Genomic DNA, 19,160 nt, shown 5'->3' on the forward strand with positions numbered 1-19,160 from the left:
CTCACTTGTTTTTCCATCCTTCCCTCTTCCAGAAGCTTCTTTACCAAATCAGGGAAGTAAATGCTACTGTAGTTTTTCTGTATACATGTTCAATGTAAAAGCCATGCAGAGATATTAAAAACCATTATGTTTGGAGAAGGGGATTCTTCTCACTGGGTCTTCCGTGTTGCAGGTAATTTCATGATGAATGAGTTTGTAAAATACACATATGATAAAGATATATAATAAATATAAAATCCAAGGAAACCAGATTTTGAGTAAAACAGGAAAATAGAAGGGATACAAGTACCAGCAGCATAGGCTATTTTAGATCTCTTGCATTATTATTTCCTTAACTTCATATGTTTACAAACCATTGACACAGATGTGTTACTATTTGCACATCTTGACATATTTATTTTGCTAATAATTCTAATTTGAAGTAGTCTGATCGTTTTGTTAAATCACAGAATCACAGATTCATAAAAGGGTTTGGTTCAAAATGGACCATAAAGATGTCCTAGTTTCAACCCCAGTCCCCTGGGAAGGGACACCTTCCATTAGACAAGATTACCTAAAGCCCCATCCAGGCTGGCCTTGAACAGGACATCCACAATTTCTCTGGCCAACCTGTCACAGTGTCTCATCACACTCAGAACAGAACATTCTTTCGTAATATGTCATCTAAAACTACCCTCTTTCTGTTTAAAGCCATTTCCCCTTATGCTGTCACTACAGGCCTTGGTAAAAAGTTTCTAGCTGTCCTTCTTCTAAGTCTCATTTAAATGATGAAAAGATGCAAAGTGTTCTCCCTGGAACCTTCTCTCCTCCAGACTGAATACCTCAGTTCTCAGCCTTTCTTCAACAAAGAAAGGTGCTCCATCCCTCTGATCATTTCTGTGACCCTCCATGGACCCACTATAACAGGTCCAAGTCTTTCTTGTGCAAGAGACCTCAGCACTGGATGCAGTGTTCCAGGTGTGGTCTCAGCAGAGCAGAGCAGGGGGCAGGACCACCTCCCTCAGCCTTCTGGTCATGTTTCCCATGCTTTCATACAGCCCAGGATACACCTGGTTTTCCGGACTGCAAGCGCACCCTATTGACTCATATCTAATTTTTCATCTACAAAAATCCCATGGAGCTATATTAAAATCCATAGTTGTTTTATATTTCTATACTGCTAGGGTTTTAAAATAGTTTACTGAAAGCTAAATAAATTAAAATACATAGACCTTCTTTGAATTATCACACTAATGTTCTCAAGTCCAGTAAATGAAAATGACTCCTCCCGAGTTTAGGAGTAACCTGTATTTGTTACTCCTAGCAGCTTCTAATGATCTTTAAAGAACATGCTTCTGATAAAAACCAATTAAAGATCACTGCTCAAATTGTATGTTGTTACTGACTTCCTTCTACAATAAAATCATAAAGAAAATTAAACATCACGTGAGCTGCAATTAATGTTTATATAGCAATGAAAGCCTTTTCTAGTGATGACCAGTCAGTCAGTTGCCACCTGCTTGAGCCAAATGTGTCCTTTTCTTTCACTCCAAATCGTGTTCAGGCACTTCCAAAAAGTCATGTGAATAATTTAAGTACTCAACTCACACTTAAGAGTAATTTATTTACTACTTATAAAACTAAAGGTAGTACAAGGAACTTGCAGAACTGTGGGTTGAACATTTTCCAACAATGTGACTTAAATGTTGATGAACTAAAATGAAGTAGTCCTCTTTTTGCAAGGGAGCAAACCAAAATAATAAATTACTGACACACAAAAAATTAAAATCCTTCTGCTGTAAATGTACCATAGATATGTTTCTGCCATCTGTTTATTTACCAGAGACTAGATTTAGTTCTTGTACAGTATTTCTTTTATTTTCTGTTTCAAGAGGGAAAAAAAACCAAGATATCTGATATTGAGGCATAATTAAACAGAAAATTTTAAACCAGCATATTATGACAGCTCAAATATTAGCTCCCTTCCATCGTTTTTGCACCTTTAACATAAAGAGAAATAAATGTGTTCTTCCAGTCAGAAATTCCTGTCACTCAAAACTACTAGAAGGGAAATTAGCTGTGGAAATGTGAATTATGAATTTGTGGCATGGTGTGAACTATTATGCTCAATTTATATGTTAAGAACATGAGCAACTTGCTACTGCCTAGAAGAAGGTTGTGGACTACCTCCAGACTCAATGGTAGAATAATTTTTTTTTATTACTTTTCTCTACTTGCATTAAGATATACTGTCCCTAGTCCTTTTATTTCATTTCTATCTCCCTTCCTAATACCTTCAAAGGCACACCAAGTATTCACCTTGTGTGCATCCACCACAGGGAATGTGCACCGAAGGCAGGACCCTCGATACATCCTCAGGGGGAGAGGCAGAGTATGCACACACACGTGCAGCAGGATGGTGACCTTGAGTTTAGATGTTGGTTTGGAAGGCTGGTAACTACAAACAATCAAAGGAAACAGAAACACCCTTGACAGATTGTCCATGACTTCAGGTTAAACCAAAGCGAAAATGCTGAACATGGCATGATTTTGAATTAAACAGTGGTTTCCCACTAAGCACGTGGGAAAGTGAATCTCAGGGAAGATTTGCAAATCAAGGCTACATTATGTGTTTGAAACGAAAGTCCGAGGCAGATGAGGCGTGTACAGGACTCGGTAACGGGACCTACACAGTTTCTGACCCTGCTTCCATGCCCCCACGGCCGCTCCCCGGCCGGCGAACTGCAAAGAGCTCACACTGGGCCCCATTTTTAGCCCTTTTAAAGACGAGTGTGAAGGCACAAGCCGCGGGCACGACCCGCAGACCCCGGCCAGCACTCCCCGGCAGCATCTCACCGCCCTCCTCCCTGCCCCGACGGGGCGTGTGCCGCCCGGAGAGCCGGCAGCGACAGGGGCACGGGCTGCGGGGAGACTTCCTGCAGCCACAAACTCTCCGGAGCGCTTCAGGTGCCGGCAGCGAAGGGCGAAGGGGCCCACGGCTGTCCCTGGCTCTCCGCCGCCGTCGGGGGGCGGGGAGCGCAGCGGAGAACCGAAAGCGAAGGGAAGGCAGCGCTCGGCCGGGCATCCCGGGGCGCCGCTGCCGGCGGGGACAGAGCCGCGTGGGGAGCGCGGATGCGCCCCGCCAGTCCCCGCTCCCGGGCCCTGACTGCGGGGCGCTGCCGCCCAGCTGCCGACACCCCGGGCAGGGCAGCCGCAGGCGATGTCGTGCTGCATGCCCGGCGTGGCTTTCGTGCCCGCTTTGCTCGTCAGCTGGTCCTCTGCCGCCTTCATCATCTCCTATGTGATGGCCGTGCTGGCGGGGCACGTCGAGCCCCTCGTCCCCTACATCAGGTGAGGCGGGGAGCGGCCGAGGTGCGGGGCTTGTGTGTGTGACCATGGGCGGTGTCCTGAGGGGCTTCCCGGGGGGAGTGTGGGGTCCCCAGGGGAGGAGAGGCGGTGGCTGCGGGGCCTCCCGGGGACAGGGAGACACGTCGGGCACTCCCGGCACCCATCACACCTCTAGCGCCTCTGGGAGCCGCAGGACACAGACGCTGGAGGCACGATGGAAAGGACATGAAAGTTTTCTCCTGCAGCCAGCGCAGGCCTGATCCTAGAAAAAACTTGACAATTACATGGTGGAACTGTAATTTTGTTTGTAGAACTCCAGAACTAGGCCGAAGTGCACAGGAGGATGACTGGACTTCAAAGCCCTGTGATGGCTTTTGCAGTACACACATCCCCCCAAGCATGCATTTTTTTGTATTTCACTATAGGACCAATGGTTTTAAAAGACTTCCCAAGAGATGTCTGGAATCTCTTTTCTATAACCTTTTTCATTTAAGTGCAATTCTGTATAAATCATTCTTTATGCATGGCTTATGTTAACATTTAAATCTAAACTATGAAAATGTTAGTATTTATCTCTCAGTAGATTGAAGGTTAGTCAGAAATCTAAGAGTGTATCTGACATACAGAAGATCTAAACAAGGTTTTAAAATATATCTTTAAAGATACATCTAGACCTAATTCCATGAAGGACTTTTTAGACATGCATAATTTCAGAAGACTGCTAACCTGATTGGCACATACAAGAAAATTTGATTGAAAATTAGGGTTTGTCATCATAGCCAAGAGCAAATGACACCACAACCCACAAGATAGCTGAGTTTCATTCAAATTGAGCCAGAGAAAGTTGGGCTTCATGCTTATATTAGCAAAACTTTTAAACTCAGCACAAATCTGGAAAGCTCTTGGAAAGCCTTGTTCTTGTACTTGAACAAATACCCTACTGCTCATCCTTGATTACACACAAAGCTTTGCTAACACAGAAGTGCATGTGATCAGTGCAATCTATCCATTATTAACTAACAAAAATAATTAATTTGATATAACTGTACATGATTTGTGTTTAGAATATTTTGAGATAATTTGACAAATTATGTTTCTTATATTGAAGCCATGTCATAGAATAAAATATATGAGAGAACAGGGTGTGTTTTTTTATGTATAGTTTTGCTTGCAGTTAAGTTTTTGACAGCCCAGGTATCTTAATTGTGTCATTAATTCTAAAAGGAATGGACCAAACCTTTAACTCACAACTGTACAACTCTAATGAATGTATCTCAGCTGCCATAGTTATATCAACTTAATGGAATAGCTCCCAGATAACAATGTTCTTATCCTTTAACTATCAAATCTCAATAAAAGTCCATATGCCCTATAAAACCTAAACAAAACAAAGACATAAGAGGCTGCACCAGTGATTCACACTCACATTTCAGACCCTCTGCATTTACTAGTAAAGCTTTTTAAAAGTCTTGTTTATGTTACATCCTTTTGACACTGAATTTGGACTATAAGGATATATGTTAATTATTGGTGAAGCACCTGCAACAATTCTAAAGGCACATGGTCTAAGAACATAAGAACTTCATAGATGATGCACTTGGGAATAATGCAAGGTTTTCTTCTAAGTACTCAGGACAATAGTCATACCATTTTCATATTCTTAATTTTCAGGTCATTGCTTTAGCCTAAGAATCTGAATCATGTGATTGAGAATGTGATTTAGTAAAACTAAGAGTGTCAAAAAAGAGGAAGAATGTTGCAACATTTCAGTTGTGCAATATCTTACAATGAACTATAAAAATTAAATAGAGCTCATATGGGGAAATTCCAGTTACACAAAGGAGAAGAATATTGACAAACTTTAGTTCAATATTTCTGTAATTTTTATATACATTCCCCAAGTACTCTGTGTATGCCTTGAAGCAACGTTATTTGCTTACAATGTAGCAGCTGTTACAGCAAGAGACCACACCTAAATTTGTCATGGAGGCTGTGCTAATGTTTCATCAAGTAAACCATATAAATACATTTCTTGGTAGATAAAATGAACATGATTTTGTGTTTTCTAGCAGGTGACTCCTAAAAGATGACAAGGTTGTGCCCAAATTAGTCCTGTTCCTCATACTGCTCAAAATCCAAACCAATTTGGGTGTTATGGGATGGCTGTGTGCTTGCTTGAATTCTCAGTGAAACAGTAAAGGATATTTTCCTGAAGGTATTTGATACCAGATGGTACCTCTGGAGAAATCAGAATCCCTGTAGGTAGAATAAAATCTTCCTATTTTAAAAATTTGGGACTTCAGTTTGAAGAGAAATAGTTTATGATGGCTCCAAAGAAAATTCAATGATGAGTCTTTTGGTCGTAAATTATTTATTCTTTGTCTCCTTAACCTTCTTGTCTTTCCACTCTTCAGAAGACTGTTTTTAAAATTCTACTGCATGAGATGGTGACACAAATGCTGTCATTTCCATATAGGGTTCCTCATCTTTTCCTTGGTGGTTGAGCTCTCACCTATGCACCAACTCAAATATGTGAGCACATTTTTATTTCAAATATATCGTTTCCTTTTTTTTTTTTTTTTCATAAAAGATAGGGGGCTGTCATTAATACTTTTTTTGTTTTGTTTTTTTGCTAACTTTTTTTTCCCAAAGGAGCAAACCTGAAGAAAAATGAGTAGGAAACCAAGTCCTCATTTAGGTCCATGGATTTTTAATGGAAAATACAGCATTAAGAAGACAGTGTCCTTAAAATCCGGCACAGTACTTTGTAAATAGATTGTGATATAATATTCCTGGTATGAATTTTCTTTAAAGCATAGTTTAAGATTATTGAGTTTAAAAATCCACAACAGCAAAAATCACCTATAAAACTTTAGCATGAGAAAATATTTTGTTAAAAAATGGAGTTCAGTGCAATTTCAGGTTATTTGGATTGCTCTTAAGATGTGTTCCAAGAACTTCAAATGGCTTTCCATGTGTGTACCAATTCCATTCTCTTCTCACCTAAAGCCCTTCAAAAGCTTTGAAGTGATTACAGTCCTCTACTTACCACAGAGTGGTTTCTGATTTGAAAAAGTCCTTGAAGATTGTCACAAGTGGCCCACGTTTTAAATGGACTCCTTTGTTGTGTTGATGAAAACACCCCAGAAACAAGAGGAAAAAATTAAATTCAAGGTTAAAAAATGGGCTAAATGAAACATGAATTGTGATGGTTTTCAGGTGTGTCAAACAAACAAAAAAAATACTTCGTTTACTCTTTTCATCAATTTCGCTGTCAAAGAGAAACAAGATTAATGCAGGCTACAAGATGGAACAAGTCTTCAGAAAGCATTACAACAAGAAAATTCATGTGAATAGGGATTCCTAATGCCTGATATATTGTAAAAATATGTGTAAAAGCCTGGTCCAAACTTTTGTTGTCTGAGAATTTGGAACCAATCTAGTAAAAAGTCATATATTAATTTTCTCTATTTTTTTTATTTGCTTTTCATAGAAAAAGATCCTACCTTTATCCTAAGCTTCCTCCTGTTGCTTGTAAATCATCTTAGCAACTTTGGTTAAACAAATCCTTCTATAACATAGAAGGGGTTGGAGAGCAAACATGAATTTCTAAAGTAATCAAGTCATTTGAGATGGTCATACTCTGCTGTCCTGAACTTAACAAAATTATCAAAATCCTTGAAAGTGATTGCTTAAGTAGAGAGTGTTTTCTCTTTTGCATGTGGAGAGCATTCATGCTGAGGTCATTTTGGCTGTACTCAGTGGTAGCTTCAGAATCTTAGCACTGAAATCTAATCCAGCCTCGCTGCTGGAATGAAGAATATTCATCTTCTTGAATGACATAAAAAAATATCCCTAGCTAGTTCCTACTTGTCCCATTATATACAGAATCACAGAATCAACATAGGTTGGAAAAAACCTCTGAGGTTACTGAGGTTATCCAGCCTAAGACTGAACTCCACCATGTCAACCAGACCATGGCACCAAGTCCAGGCTTTCCTTCAGCACCTCCAGGGATGGTGACTCCACCACCACTCTGGGCAGTTCGTTCCAGTGTCCCCACCCCTTCTGTGGGGAAGTTTTTCCTTACATCCAATTTAAATCTTCCCTGGCACAAATTGAGGCCATTTCTTCTTGTCCTATTGCTTGCTACCTAAGAGGCCAACCCCCACCTGGCTACACCCTCCTTTCAGGTGGTTGTAGAGTGATAAGGTCACCCCTGATCCTTCTCTCCTCCTCTCTGTGCTAAACAGCTGCAGCTCCCTCAGCTGCTCCTCATCAGACTTGTGCTCCAGACTCTTCCCAAGCTCTGTTGCCCTTCTCTGAGGGCTCCAGCCCCTCAGGGTCTTCCTTGCAGTGAGGGGCCCAAACTCACAACTGCACTTGAGATGTGGCCTCACCAGATCCAAGAACAGAGGGACCATCACTACCCTGCTCCTGCTGGCCACACTGGTGCTGATACAAGCCAGGATACCACTGGCCTTCTTGGTGACCTGGGCACAGCCTGGCTCATTTTCAGCTGCTGTCAAAGCATCACTCCCAGGCTCTTTTCTGCTGGGCAGCTTTCCAGCCACTGCTCCCCAGCCTGCAGCTCTGCCTGGGGTCGCTGTGGCCAAAGTGTAGGACCCAGACCTTGGTCTTGCTGAACCTCCTACCACTCGTCTTGGCCCATCAATCCAGCCTGCCCAGATCCCTCTGCAGAACCTTCCTACCCTCCAGCACTGGCACTCCCACTCCAGGAGAAACGCTTGTTCTCAGAGTCCTTGCTCAGCATCCACTAAACGTTGGCATTAGCTAAAACCCTTACGTGTTCACATACCTGTTATTAGAGTTTTTGGGTGCCTCTGTTCAAACATGCTATCCTGACTCTTGGTACTGCCCAGTAACTGAAAACTCAGCTTACACCCAAATCATGTAAAGATTGAAGAACTAGGTGTTTTCCATTGGCTTGACCAATAGAACCTGATCAAATAAATATCAACTGGTTGTATGTTAAATAAGAAAAAGAAGACATCAGAGAAGAAAAAATAGTACAAAGAAGTGGCAAGATCATAGTACTGTTCTTTCAACAGAGCATTTACCTTCCATAGAAGAGTCCTGCTTGAGGGGACTTGAGCCCAAATACTCCCAGGAGTATGTTCATTTTGTGAGGAAAGGGTATTTTCTGAGGTGGGTGTTTGCACATATGTAGGGAAAAGAGGGAAAAGGACTCTATGGTGAAAGTGTTCCATTTTCTACATAACAAATATTTTGTATACATTACATTTTTCATATATATAGACACGCATGTAGATATGTATATAAATTCTGTAGATATTCTCACACTCTCTGTTCCAGTGAACTTCTAATTATTCCCTATACAGGTGAAGTGTTCCATCAGAAGAGACAACACCTTGGAGATAGAGTACTCTTAAGCTGTATCTACATTAGTAAATTAAACAGTTGCTAGGAACATTCCTGGGCATTGGAATACAATTTCTCTCATAGGGTGAAGTCCTTTTAAGGAAATTAAACCCAGTTCTCTAACATCTGAAGACAGTGACTGCCATTAGATATATTTCACTCTATCACAGTGTTAATTCAGCAGATAAAAGAAACATTAATTCTAAAATGTCATTTATGTAATCATGTCATTCATGAGCAAAGTACAGGTCTGTCACATCTTTGCATATTGCATTCAGAAAAAGAGGAAATACAGTTCGAAGAGTATGCTTTCAAAATATGCTTTCTTTTTGTAAAGAAGGATTCTCTACTACAAATGGAGGCTAAGAGTGCAGCAGAAGATGAATTGCCTTACACACACAGCAGCTGTTCACATAAGTTATATTTCTCTTGAGATTTCAATTGTCTCATTTATGTTTCACAGGTCTCAATTAACTTTTAATTTGTCTCTCTTCCTGCTTTAGTGACACTGGAACTAAACCTCCAGAGAGCGGTGTCTTTGGTTTTATGATTAATATTTCAGCACTTCTAGGTATGTATTAGGTATTTGGGTTGACTGGAATGAAGAAATGAGAATTAGTGAAAGCTGCCTGCTTTAATTACAGAAATGTATTCTGCAGAAAACTTCTCCATGGTCAAATGGCAGTATCAGGTAGATGTAAGTAATACCTGAATAGCTGGGTCCTTAGGAGCAGCAAGGGCAGGCTTAGAGGCACTTGTGTCTCCTCAGAGCATCTCATCAGTGCAAAGTACTCAATACCCTGGAAATAGAAGTGGAACAAAGATGGCATAATTACTCTGCAAAAACTCTGATGTAGGGGGACTTTAGGTTCTAAGATGCTGCAGCAAAGGGAAGAACAGGGTTGAAACAACACCTGGTTTTCTCTGCAACGTACCTACTTCTCTACAAAATGACTGATGTGAGTCAGGAAGTTTGGCATTTTCTATTATCTTTTAGAGGATGGAGGATCAAGAGCTGGGTGCCTCTGTATATATGCAGCTACGATGGCCTTAAGGCAAAGTAAAAATCACATATTTTACCTTTTACAAGAGCCTCGTTCAGTCACACTATCTTGGCGTGCTTATGCACCCTCATTGTGCCTGGGCAAAGTTACCTGGTTTATTTTTCCAATTGTAGAGAGACTGAAACTGTGTTCTGTGTTATGGAACTGTGGAATTCAGCCTACAGCTTACCGTATCCCGAAGAACCATGATTTCCTAATTCAGTACAGGTGTTTGCCAGGAGTGACCTGCGTATTAAGGCCAGGCATGCAGGGACTCTGCAAAAAAGGAATTAATTCTTCAGACCATCCGTTATAAGGAGATGTAGTTCTGGTACAAGACTGCATCTCAGAGCAGAATAAAGCCTCCCACTTCCATCCTATAGTTCTTATCTCCCTGTGACATCTGCTCCTAACATGGAATGGCAATGCCTCTGTGCCCAAAACACCCAGGAGAATGGGGTTTAAATTAGTGCTTTTCTTCAAATGATGTGCAGTTAGTTCTAGATAGCAATAATGTGCAATTTTGAGACAAAGATAATGTTGAAGTTCTAGCTGAAAGTTCATCTGAATTAACTTATTCATTCCAGTAGAGTTAAAGGTAGTATTATTTATTGTATTACGTTTACAATTTTATTCTGCATGTCACGTGTTACAGGAAAAGGTGTTAAAATGTAATCAATATCTGATTATTGAACAAAACACTTTTTGTTGTTCATTGTTTTTTCAGCTGCAATTACAATGTACATCAGATATTTATTAATAGAGAAGCAGAATGAATCATCACACTTTGTTTGGTCTTCATGCAATATGTTTACATTGTGTGTGGGACTGATGGGCTGCACTGGAATGGGCATAGTTGCAACTTTTCAGGTATGACCGTAAATTTCATAACAAACATGAAAATAAAATAAGATTGTTTTACTATTAAAAGTTGCAAGTAGATAACAGTGATTAACATTATGCTCATGTGGATCCTTGGAAAATGGAGTAAGAATGCCTTTCTTGCTCTTGTCTTTTTTCAGTAGTAACAGATTAGTTTCCTCCCTATACATGAGAATTTTTGCTCATGCAGTCATGCCATTAAGAAGTTTTCTGTGTACTTGTCTTGTAACAGTACTTGTCTGTACTATATGGATTTTTATATTTTTCTGGAAATTTTTTCCTCTGAAAATTTGAATGCAAAAAGCTTTGCTATTCCAAGTTTAGTTTGCTTATAATCAGATAGGGCAGAATAAGTCAGACTAACAAAAGCATCTGCATTTTTGGCTGAATGATGGCTCACTCACTAGCAGCATTTTCTACAAAATAAACTAATCTTATATGACAGGGTAGAGCATGGAGCACAATACCAGCCTGTTAAACTTTTGAGTCTGCAGGAGATGGCATAACATGTTTTATCCTTTGATGGAGACATGTAGAACTACTGCTTACTTTGCCAGAAAGGGTTAGACATCTCATTACAAACCAAAGTCCACACCTCAGTGTCTGAAAGAAAATTCAATAGGGAGAAAAAGTACTGAAACAGATTCTTCATTTCACCTCTTCTAGTGAGGAAGTGTATAATTAGGTAGATTCTGACATAAGTATTAGGACAATTGCACTGAAAGCTTCAGCCTAGAATCAAATTTAACTGGCAGGAGGCTTGAGATACTGCCTTAAAACATGTGGAATCAGCTACATTATTTCTGTTAAAGGATGGTCTACCTTGGAACATTTTGTTAAATACTATTGTACTCACATAGTGACATTATGACAGACAGAGAAATTGACAATAAAGATTTTTTGGGGCTTCAACAACCAGTACAGTTTAACGTGTAACAGAAATGGTATTTTTAGACAAAAGCCCCCTCTGCCTTAGGATGATAACTTGCTCTTTTTAGCTTTGCATCCAGGCAGTGTGTGTGGATTGCAAACACCACAGGTACTGCAGTCTATTCTAATCATATTTTACTTTAAAATGTCTCTGTTCTTATTGATAAGATTTATATGTGGCACAAAAAAAAAAAAAAAGTTGGATGGTGCCTGACTTAAATAGAAGACAAACTCAGCTTCAACAGGGAAAAGACAAATTGGGAATGCAAAATAATTTGTGAGAGTAAGGGAAGCAGAAACTTTGATCCTAAGGTTTCCAAAGGGATTCCTTGACAGTTATCACACTGGTTCTTATCTAATCTCTGTTGTGTCTCATTGCCAGTGCATAAACTACTTCCTCACCTTATTTCTATTTCCTCTGCTTTGACCCTGCTTTCCATGTTAAGTGCAGTTTGTAGAAAGGGTTCTGAGCATAATAAGGATCTATTAGATGCTCATAATGATCTATTAGATGCTAAGCATCTGATCTAGCAGATTTTCAAGGATCCTTAATTGCCCAGGAAACTGGAAATGGTGGCTTGCAAGCCTTCAATCTTTTCACTGTATATGTACAACCAGTGAACCGTACATTCCAATCCCCTTTTGCCAACAGAATAACTGAGACATGAAGAGGATGTGAAATTTGCTCAAGGTCAGGTGTTGCTTCAAGTCAGGAGATCAAAGCAAAGCTGGAATTAGAAATTATTTCCTTAGTATTCAGTCTAATTCTAATCAGTCTGTTGTGTAGAAAATTTACGTTCATGTGCATTACCTGCTAGCTTCTTCAGGTAACAGCAGCTAAGCATTGTGCTGATTCTCTTTCCAGGAGCTGGCTGTTCCCAGTGTCCATGACATAGGAGCTTTGGTGGCATTTGGCTCGGGTGTTGTATACATCACACTTCAGTCTATAATCTCTTACAAGTCCAGCCCGCGATGGAACACTTACTTTGTGTGTCACATAAGGATGGCCATATCTGTCATATCATGCATTGCTTTCATTCCCAGTATCCTTTACGGTGTATCCCGTGGTTTTCCCTTTATGTCTTCATGGTTTTCATTTTAAGTTAAATCATTGCTGATAAAGAATAAAAAGGAGGTCACACTCTTTACTTAGGGGTCCCTAGTGTATATAATATAGCATGTTGAGACACCTTTAATAGCATAAAGATGAGTTTTTGGGGCTTCTATGAAGCTTTATCTCTGATTTCAGTGGTATATTTAAAAATAGTGCCCCAGTGCTCTTCACAGAATCATACACTAGTGAAGCTAGAGCAACTTTCCAACCTCCTCTTGAAGGAGAGCAGGGAGGAAGGTCTGAAAAAGGGAACCACTGCTTCTACAATGAACCAAACACACAGAAGTTAAAAACACAGGTGGCATACAAGCCTAGGCAGATGATTTTGATCATGTTGCTTGGTGCTTGACCTCAATAGTCACCTCTCTTAAAGGAACATTGCACAACTTCCTGGCTTTTCCCTTGGCATGTTGTAATTAGTCATCTCACTGATTTTATGGGCCTTGGGTGATCTGCCAGAGTTGAAAACTGATTGCAGCAGCTCATCACATGAGTCAGCCAGCTACAGCCTGCTTTTCGTTTTAGCAGCTGCGAAAGGGCTTTGAAAGAGGGCCTCAGACCTGAGAGGAAGTTGTACAAACAGATCACGGCACTTACCGTGCATCACTGGAAACCAACATTGTTCCACTTCCAGCAGTGCAGGACTCTGTTCCCACAGTTCTTGATCACAAATGTCACCTAAGTTTTGGAGTTTCACCCTGACTATACTTAGAAAGAACTGCAGAAATCTTCATTTGTGCAGAAATGTGTTTTGATTTCTTCTACCACTTACCTTGTAATAACGTGTTTCATTTACTTGTATTCTTAATACCTTGATTTGATATTCTGGTTGTTTAGGATCTCCTGTGCTACAGAAGGGGAAGATGGTCTGGTTTTTGGGGTTTTTTTTTTGTAAGCAGACATTTTCACTTTTACTCACTAATATTGTATAGTTTCCTTTACACTGTTTTTCCCAGTGATTGTGTTTGCTTCAAAAATTTCCATGACAAAAATTGATTGGACTCCAGGTGAAAAGGTAAAATCTTACTAGGTAGCCAACTTAACTTGCATGACATTATTTGGGGAATGCTGTTATATTTATCTTAAAGCATTACAAACATGTCAGAGACTTCAAATAGTTCATTGTCATGAATGGATTTGTGCAATGCTGGTCTCCAGTCACTTCTTCATTAGAAAGATGTCTGTGGTGTGGGTAAGAAAACTTGTCATGGATGATCAGTCTTCAAAGAATTAGACTTTCATTTTCACCAAGAATTTGAAAGTTTCTCATAGTAAAAGACTACCAAAAAAAAAAAAAACCAACAAAAAAAACCAACAACCCAAAAGGTATTCTGGAAATTAGTTACTCTACTTCCTTTTATAGTCAATTTTCTTTGACTTTGAAAATGAACTTCTCCAAGTTTTTTTTGAGGTTTCTTACAATATTAGTTTTCTCAGCTTTTTAATCATTCCTTTTTAAATAGTCTTCGGTACTGCCATCAATATTTGGAGTCAGACCTAAAACATACTAAGGCTGATTTTAGGAATTTGGATTGATTTCAGTATTTTCAGAATGACAGCTACGAAAACTAATTCTTCTTTTTGGATAAATTTTGCTAAAAGGTGGTGTTCAAAAAACAAATAATACAGAGAATATATCTTGATTAAAGAGCTTAATAGGAGCACACTGAGCAAATATACTTCAACCAAACAGTGGCAAGGCAGCTGTGAGATAAATCTTCACAAATTAAACCATCTTAGTAATATCTTCAGGGGTTTTGTGGGTTTTTATGAAATGCAAGGGTGAAAAAAATGTTTTACTGAAATAGATGGCATATTTGTTGATGGCATGTGGAGAAACAGTTTGCATTCTGTTTGTGCCATGTGACATAGGTTTTTCTATGAACACAAAATTTTGTGAGGAACTGTCATAAAGGCTAGCCCTCCATTTCAAAACATGCTGAGAATTTGCTCAGATTTACTGATCTCAGTGTCTCTGAGTGAAAGCTTGGAGCATGGGCACTTTGGTAATCTTAATGTAACTACTGAATGTTTTCAGGTTTGTATTATACTCAAATTTTGTTTTGTGCTAATCGTAGTTTTCTTGTACTGCCTTTGATGTTACTTACAAGACTTAATGTAATCCATGCAGCCTTGTTAAACTTACTCACCATTCTGTACAAACAAAATGTGAAATGACTTTTATACAACAGGAATGACAAGTCATAAATCTTACTTGTTGAATTTACAGAAGTAAATGTCTGTATCATTCCACCCATATTTTGTTTAGTTGTTTTATCTGTAAATTTTTTTTATGTCTCATTCCATCAGGATTATACTTACCATTTTATGAGTGCAATCTGTGAATGGACAGTGGCCTTTGGTTTCATCTTCTTCTTTTTAACATTCATTAGAGATTTTCAGGTTGGTATCTACATATTTTAGCAGTGACTAAGTGCTGTGAATTTTATAACAACAAAAGCAATAGAAGATTACCATTCTTTACCTAGATAGATGCATCAAACCTATACAGAAACAAATTTTACCAGTCACAGAACTGATTTCTGTTTACATTATGAATATTCTCCCCCTTGATTATAAAACATAAAATTCAGTTTAATAGTTCAATGTGTCTGTTCTTGAAAATTAAGAAGTCAATTAATATGTTCTTCTTATTTATTAATCTTTCTGTAGAAAGAGGCCCTCTAAAGGTGACATAATAACAAGATAAATAATGCAACTAAAACTTCATTTCTTTGTACCTGAGGGATTTTTTATTATAATCCAAAGCATTTCAACGATTGATGTTTTACACATTTGCTGGATGTTTCCTCACAGTGCAAAGAATATGAAATATTTTTTGGAAAAGTGTTAATGTAAAAACCTTCTGTTTTGAGTAGTTGGATTCAGAGTTAACATATTTTGCTAAACAATCACAAACATTTCCATGTCTGTTTAGTTTTGACTTAGTACTGAATAGACCATGGCTGTAGGGCTTTTCCTTAATTTAAAAAAGAAGTAAATTAAAGAAACAAAACAAAACAAAAAGCTAAGTTCAGCAGAAAAAAACACTTCCCTTGGAAAAAAAAAAATAGTTGTTCAAAATTACACAACACATGATCTTAAGGGTATATAATTGCCTTCTAAAATAGACAGAATTATTGAAGAACCATTCCAAAATGTGTGCATAATTTAATACATCATTCTTGGGGGGAGGTATTTCTTGCCAGTCCATCACTCCCTGATGTCTATGCATAAGATGGCATCTCTTTTATCAAAAGTCAGACACTTCCCTTGGAGATAGAGACTTGCAGGACAATACAGTGATTCTCAGAATATTTATCAATAATCCCTAGTGTATAATTCTGCTTCAGACACATAAAAACTTTTACTAAATATAGATATTATGAAAATAAGAGAAAGTGTTGAAATTAAACAAAATGGAATTGTGGACATTTTAAATCACAGGCCATAAAATAGCATGAATCTGATGTTAATGTTTGACAATGGCAGAAAATTTTTTTAGATTCTACCCTACTGTCTTTTTGTCATTACCAGTGCTCAGAGAAAACCAAACTATTAATTCAGTTAAAAAACCCTGCCACACTCTAAGAAAAGTAAGAGTTTTTTCTAATTTTCCCACAGTATTTATTTCACTTTAACACCTTTTTCCTTTGTTTTGTTTCATCTCCTTGTACTTTATATGGCAGAACGATAAAATTAAATTATCCTAAGCTGATCTTGCTTTATTTTTCTTTTAGAGATTTTCTTTAAGGATATCGACAGAAATACATGAAGACTCCTGGTAGTGAAAAAACAATATTTTTTATCTATGAATACTCTAGGTTTCTTTTTACTTACAGAAAAAGTGGCAGAGGGACAGGGATTGATACAGTTGTATTAAGAACCCATGCCATTAACTCTGCACCAGCAACCACTAAAAGATTTTAAAAATCCAGAGCGAGGTTCCTCCTGCCTTTTTGCAATATTTTAAAAATTTTTGTATGGTTCAGTATGTTAAAAATACTATAATAAAAGCAATATCTAGAAGCACTGGAAAATCACTCAAGGACTTGATCTCAGCTCTTCCATTTTGGACATATATGTACTTTTTAATTTGCTGTAGTGTGATTAGTAGCATTAGTTTTAAACCTGAGAAAGTACATTTTGCAAAGAGGGAAGTGTAAAGGCAATGGAAATCACTAGGACTGAATTCCTACTCATTTAATGTGCAAGGGCTGGAGAAGATGGTGAGAGCAGGATCTTTGTTTGAAGATATTTGAAGTTAGCAGATGGCAACACTATGCTACATATTTCTGATACCGGGCACTGTAATGCAAATGCAAATCCTAAGAGAAATTTAAACTATATTGCTTGAAGAATGTTTTCAAATCATCACTGCAGTATATGTTGTAAAAATCCACCCCTTTTTCCCTTTTATGCACTGATGGCCACAGGAAACAAAAAACGGAAGTGGGAATAGAAAGTAAATTTACATTTAAGCATGATGTACTAAAGAGAAATCTTATTACAGTTTGGTTAATATAAAGCAGAATTTTCCAGCCTGTGTTTTAATCTACAATGGAGTGAAGAAAGTCTCAGAAAAAGTCTTTGGGAATGAATGGAAAATAATAAGAGGCACCAGTAGTTTTCAGGTGCTTAGAAATAAATACTTGAGTATTATATACATAAAACTGAATTTAAAAAAACGTGAAGAGCATCTGTAATGAAGATATTTGCTGCTATAGAGTTACTTCTGTAATGAAAGACTTAGAAAGGACCTAATTGAAAAGTCAGATGTTACAAGTATCTGCAGGCAAAAGGTTCTTTCATGGACTGATTCACCACCTCCATTCAGTGCATTAACTTGGTTGTCACTTACATTCTCTGAAAATTACATTTTCCACACTATCACAGTTTATGCAGAAATATTGATGATTTTCAGTTGCTAATATCCACTAACAATGTGTGTTTTGGAGAGTGATGTCTTAAGATTAGTCATCTGTAGATATTTCTTTTAATGTGTATTTTAAACTGTATTAAATTCAGCTGTTTCACAACTTAAAGACTTGATGTTTTCTTTATAAGTTCTTCCAGATAAAAACAGTAGAAGTGTTTTTCACTGTCAGATTTGCTTTCCATAGTAATCAGGTTATCTTGCAGAGGTTCATAGCTACAACCATGTTAAAAATCAAGTCTAGTACTGACTAAAGGAAGAACCTTATGTCTTGCTGATTGGGTACTCTGTAAGTGAAACACATTCTTTCAAGTGAAGATCATAAAGAAAATGTTAGTCAACCACAAAAAGTGGCATAATGTTATTTTCAAGGCTCTGCTAAGAAAAGACTTCCTAGTACATTGTGTATTACTCTTTTATTGTTTTTTATTCTTAGCTTTCATAAACAAAAGTGTAAGAAGCTTGAAGTTGTTATTTCAAACGATAGCCAACTTTTACAATGCTTACATTATCCTAAAGGGAAGGAAAAATATTTTCAGAGAAAGTGGCTGAATCAAGATCACCTTGTTCCCTGAAGCCAACAGGTAAATTCAAGTACTGAATGAAATCCTTCACATTTTTCTGAGCTTTATGGTGATACATTTTAATGAGTTATATGCATGACCAAAAGAACGCACCAATACTGCACCTTTTATGAAATCTGTTAGGTCTAAGACCTCAGCTTCATTGACGTACAGATAGAGACAATGGATTATTACTTTTTTTATTTGTGATTATTACTTTTTTTAATTTGTGAACAACTATTGAAAACACTTTGATTATTCTATGGCTCCAAGCAGATTTTCAGTCAACAACTTAACTATTTTTTTCAGTTGAAATGTGAGTTGACAAGTTGCAAGCAATTACCAAATATTCTAGCAAGGTATAACTTAGCCGTGGCTGTCTCTTGTTAAGTGCTGCACTTTAATTTTTTACAGGCAAGTGATCTCTAGAGGTTAGCACAGATAATGTCACAGCACATTTCTGTTGCTTTGCTACAGGTCCTTTTTTTCTATATTTTCATATTTCTTAGCAACAAGAAATGGCTAATTTTTCTGTTGGAAGCTATGCTAGAAATATTTTTATCATCTACTCTGCATGATGTTCTCTATTTTGTCAGCCCATTAAGAGTGATCGAGTCATTCCTTTTGCATAAACTACAGTAAATCACATGATTATTGCTGTTATTTTTAGTGGTTATGCTTAACCATTCTACTGCTTCCAAAAGTTAAAAAAAAAAATCCAAAAATGAGCAAAAGCTTATTTCTCTAGGTTGTGCAGCGTGATCTGCTGATGAAATACCACTGTTGTGGTCCCTGTCACAGCTCCAGATCATGTAAGGATGAAACTATCTACTCAAAATACCTAAAATCCCCTTTGTTTTAGGACACTGTTACTTACTCAGCTTTGCCTTCCCATGTGCACTAAGCCAGTGATGACCTTACCATTGGCTTTTCTCTTAAGCTTAAGAAATTAAACTTTAATT

General features: G+C 38.0%; 1 protein-coding gene across 2 annotated transcripts; it reads left to right on the top strand.

Annotated features, from left to right (window-relative positions):
* The first annotated feature begins 2,880 nt into the window (after positions 1-2,880).
* Positions 2,881-17,744, top strand: DRAM1 (DNA damage regulated autophagy modulator 1). 2 transcript variants are annotated; one of them, XM_088055826.1, is made up of 7 exons: positions 2,881-3,330; positions 9,234-9,301; positions 10,501-10,643; positions 12,451-12,628; positions 13,656-13,714; positions 15,010-15,102; positions 16,237-16,392. In XM_088055826.1, exons 1-7 carry the CDS (start codon positions 3,200-3,202, stop codon positions 16,288-16,290), a joined length of 726 nt encoding a protein of 241 aa, XP_087911952.1. In that variant the 5' UTR covers positions 2,881-3,199; the 3' UTR covers positions 16,291-16,392. The 2 variants fall into 2 exon arrangements, with proteins under 2 accessions (XP_087911952.1, XP_005527943.1); XM_005527886.3 differs by lacking the exon at positions 16,237-16,392 and adding an exon at positions 16,440-17,744 and having other exon boundaries at positions 2,884-3,330.
* The last annotated feature ends 1,416 nt before the right edge of the window (positions 17,745-19,160 follow it).

The sequence above is a fragment of the Pseudopodoces humilis genome, chromosome 5 (assembly GCF_049639895.1).
Source record: "Pseudopodoces humilis isolate 2021_Gansu_Grassland_sample_001 chromosome 5, ASM4963989v1, whole genome shotgun sequence".
Lineage (NCBI taxonomy): Eukaryota > Metazoa > Chordata > Aves > Passeriformes > Paridae > Pseudopodoces > Pseudopodoces humilis.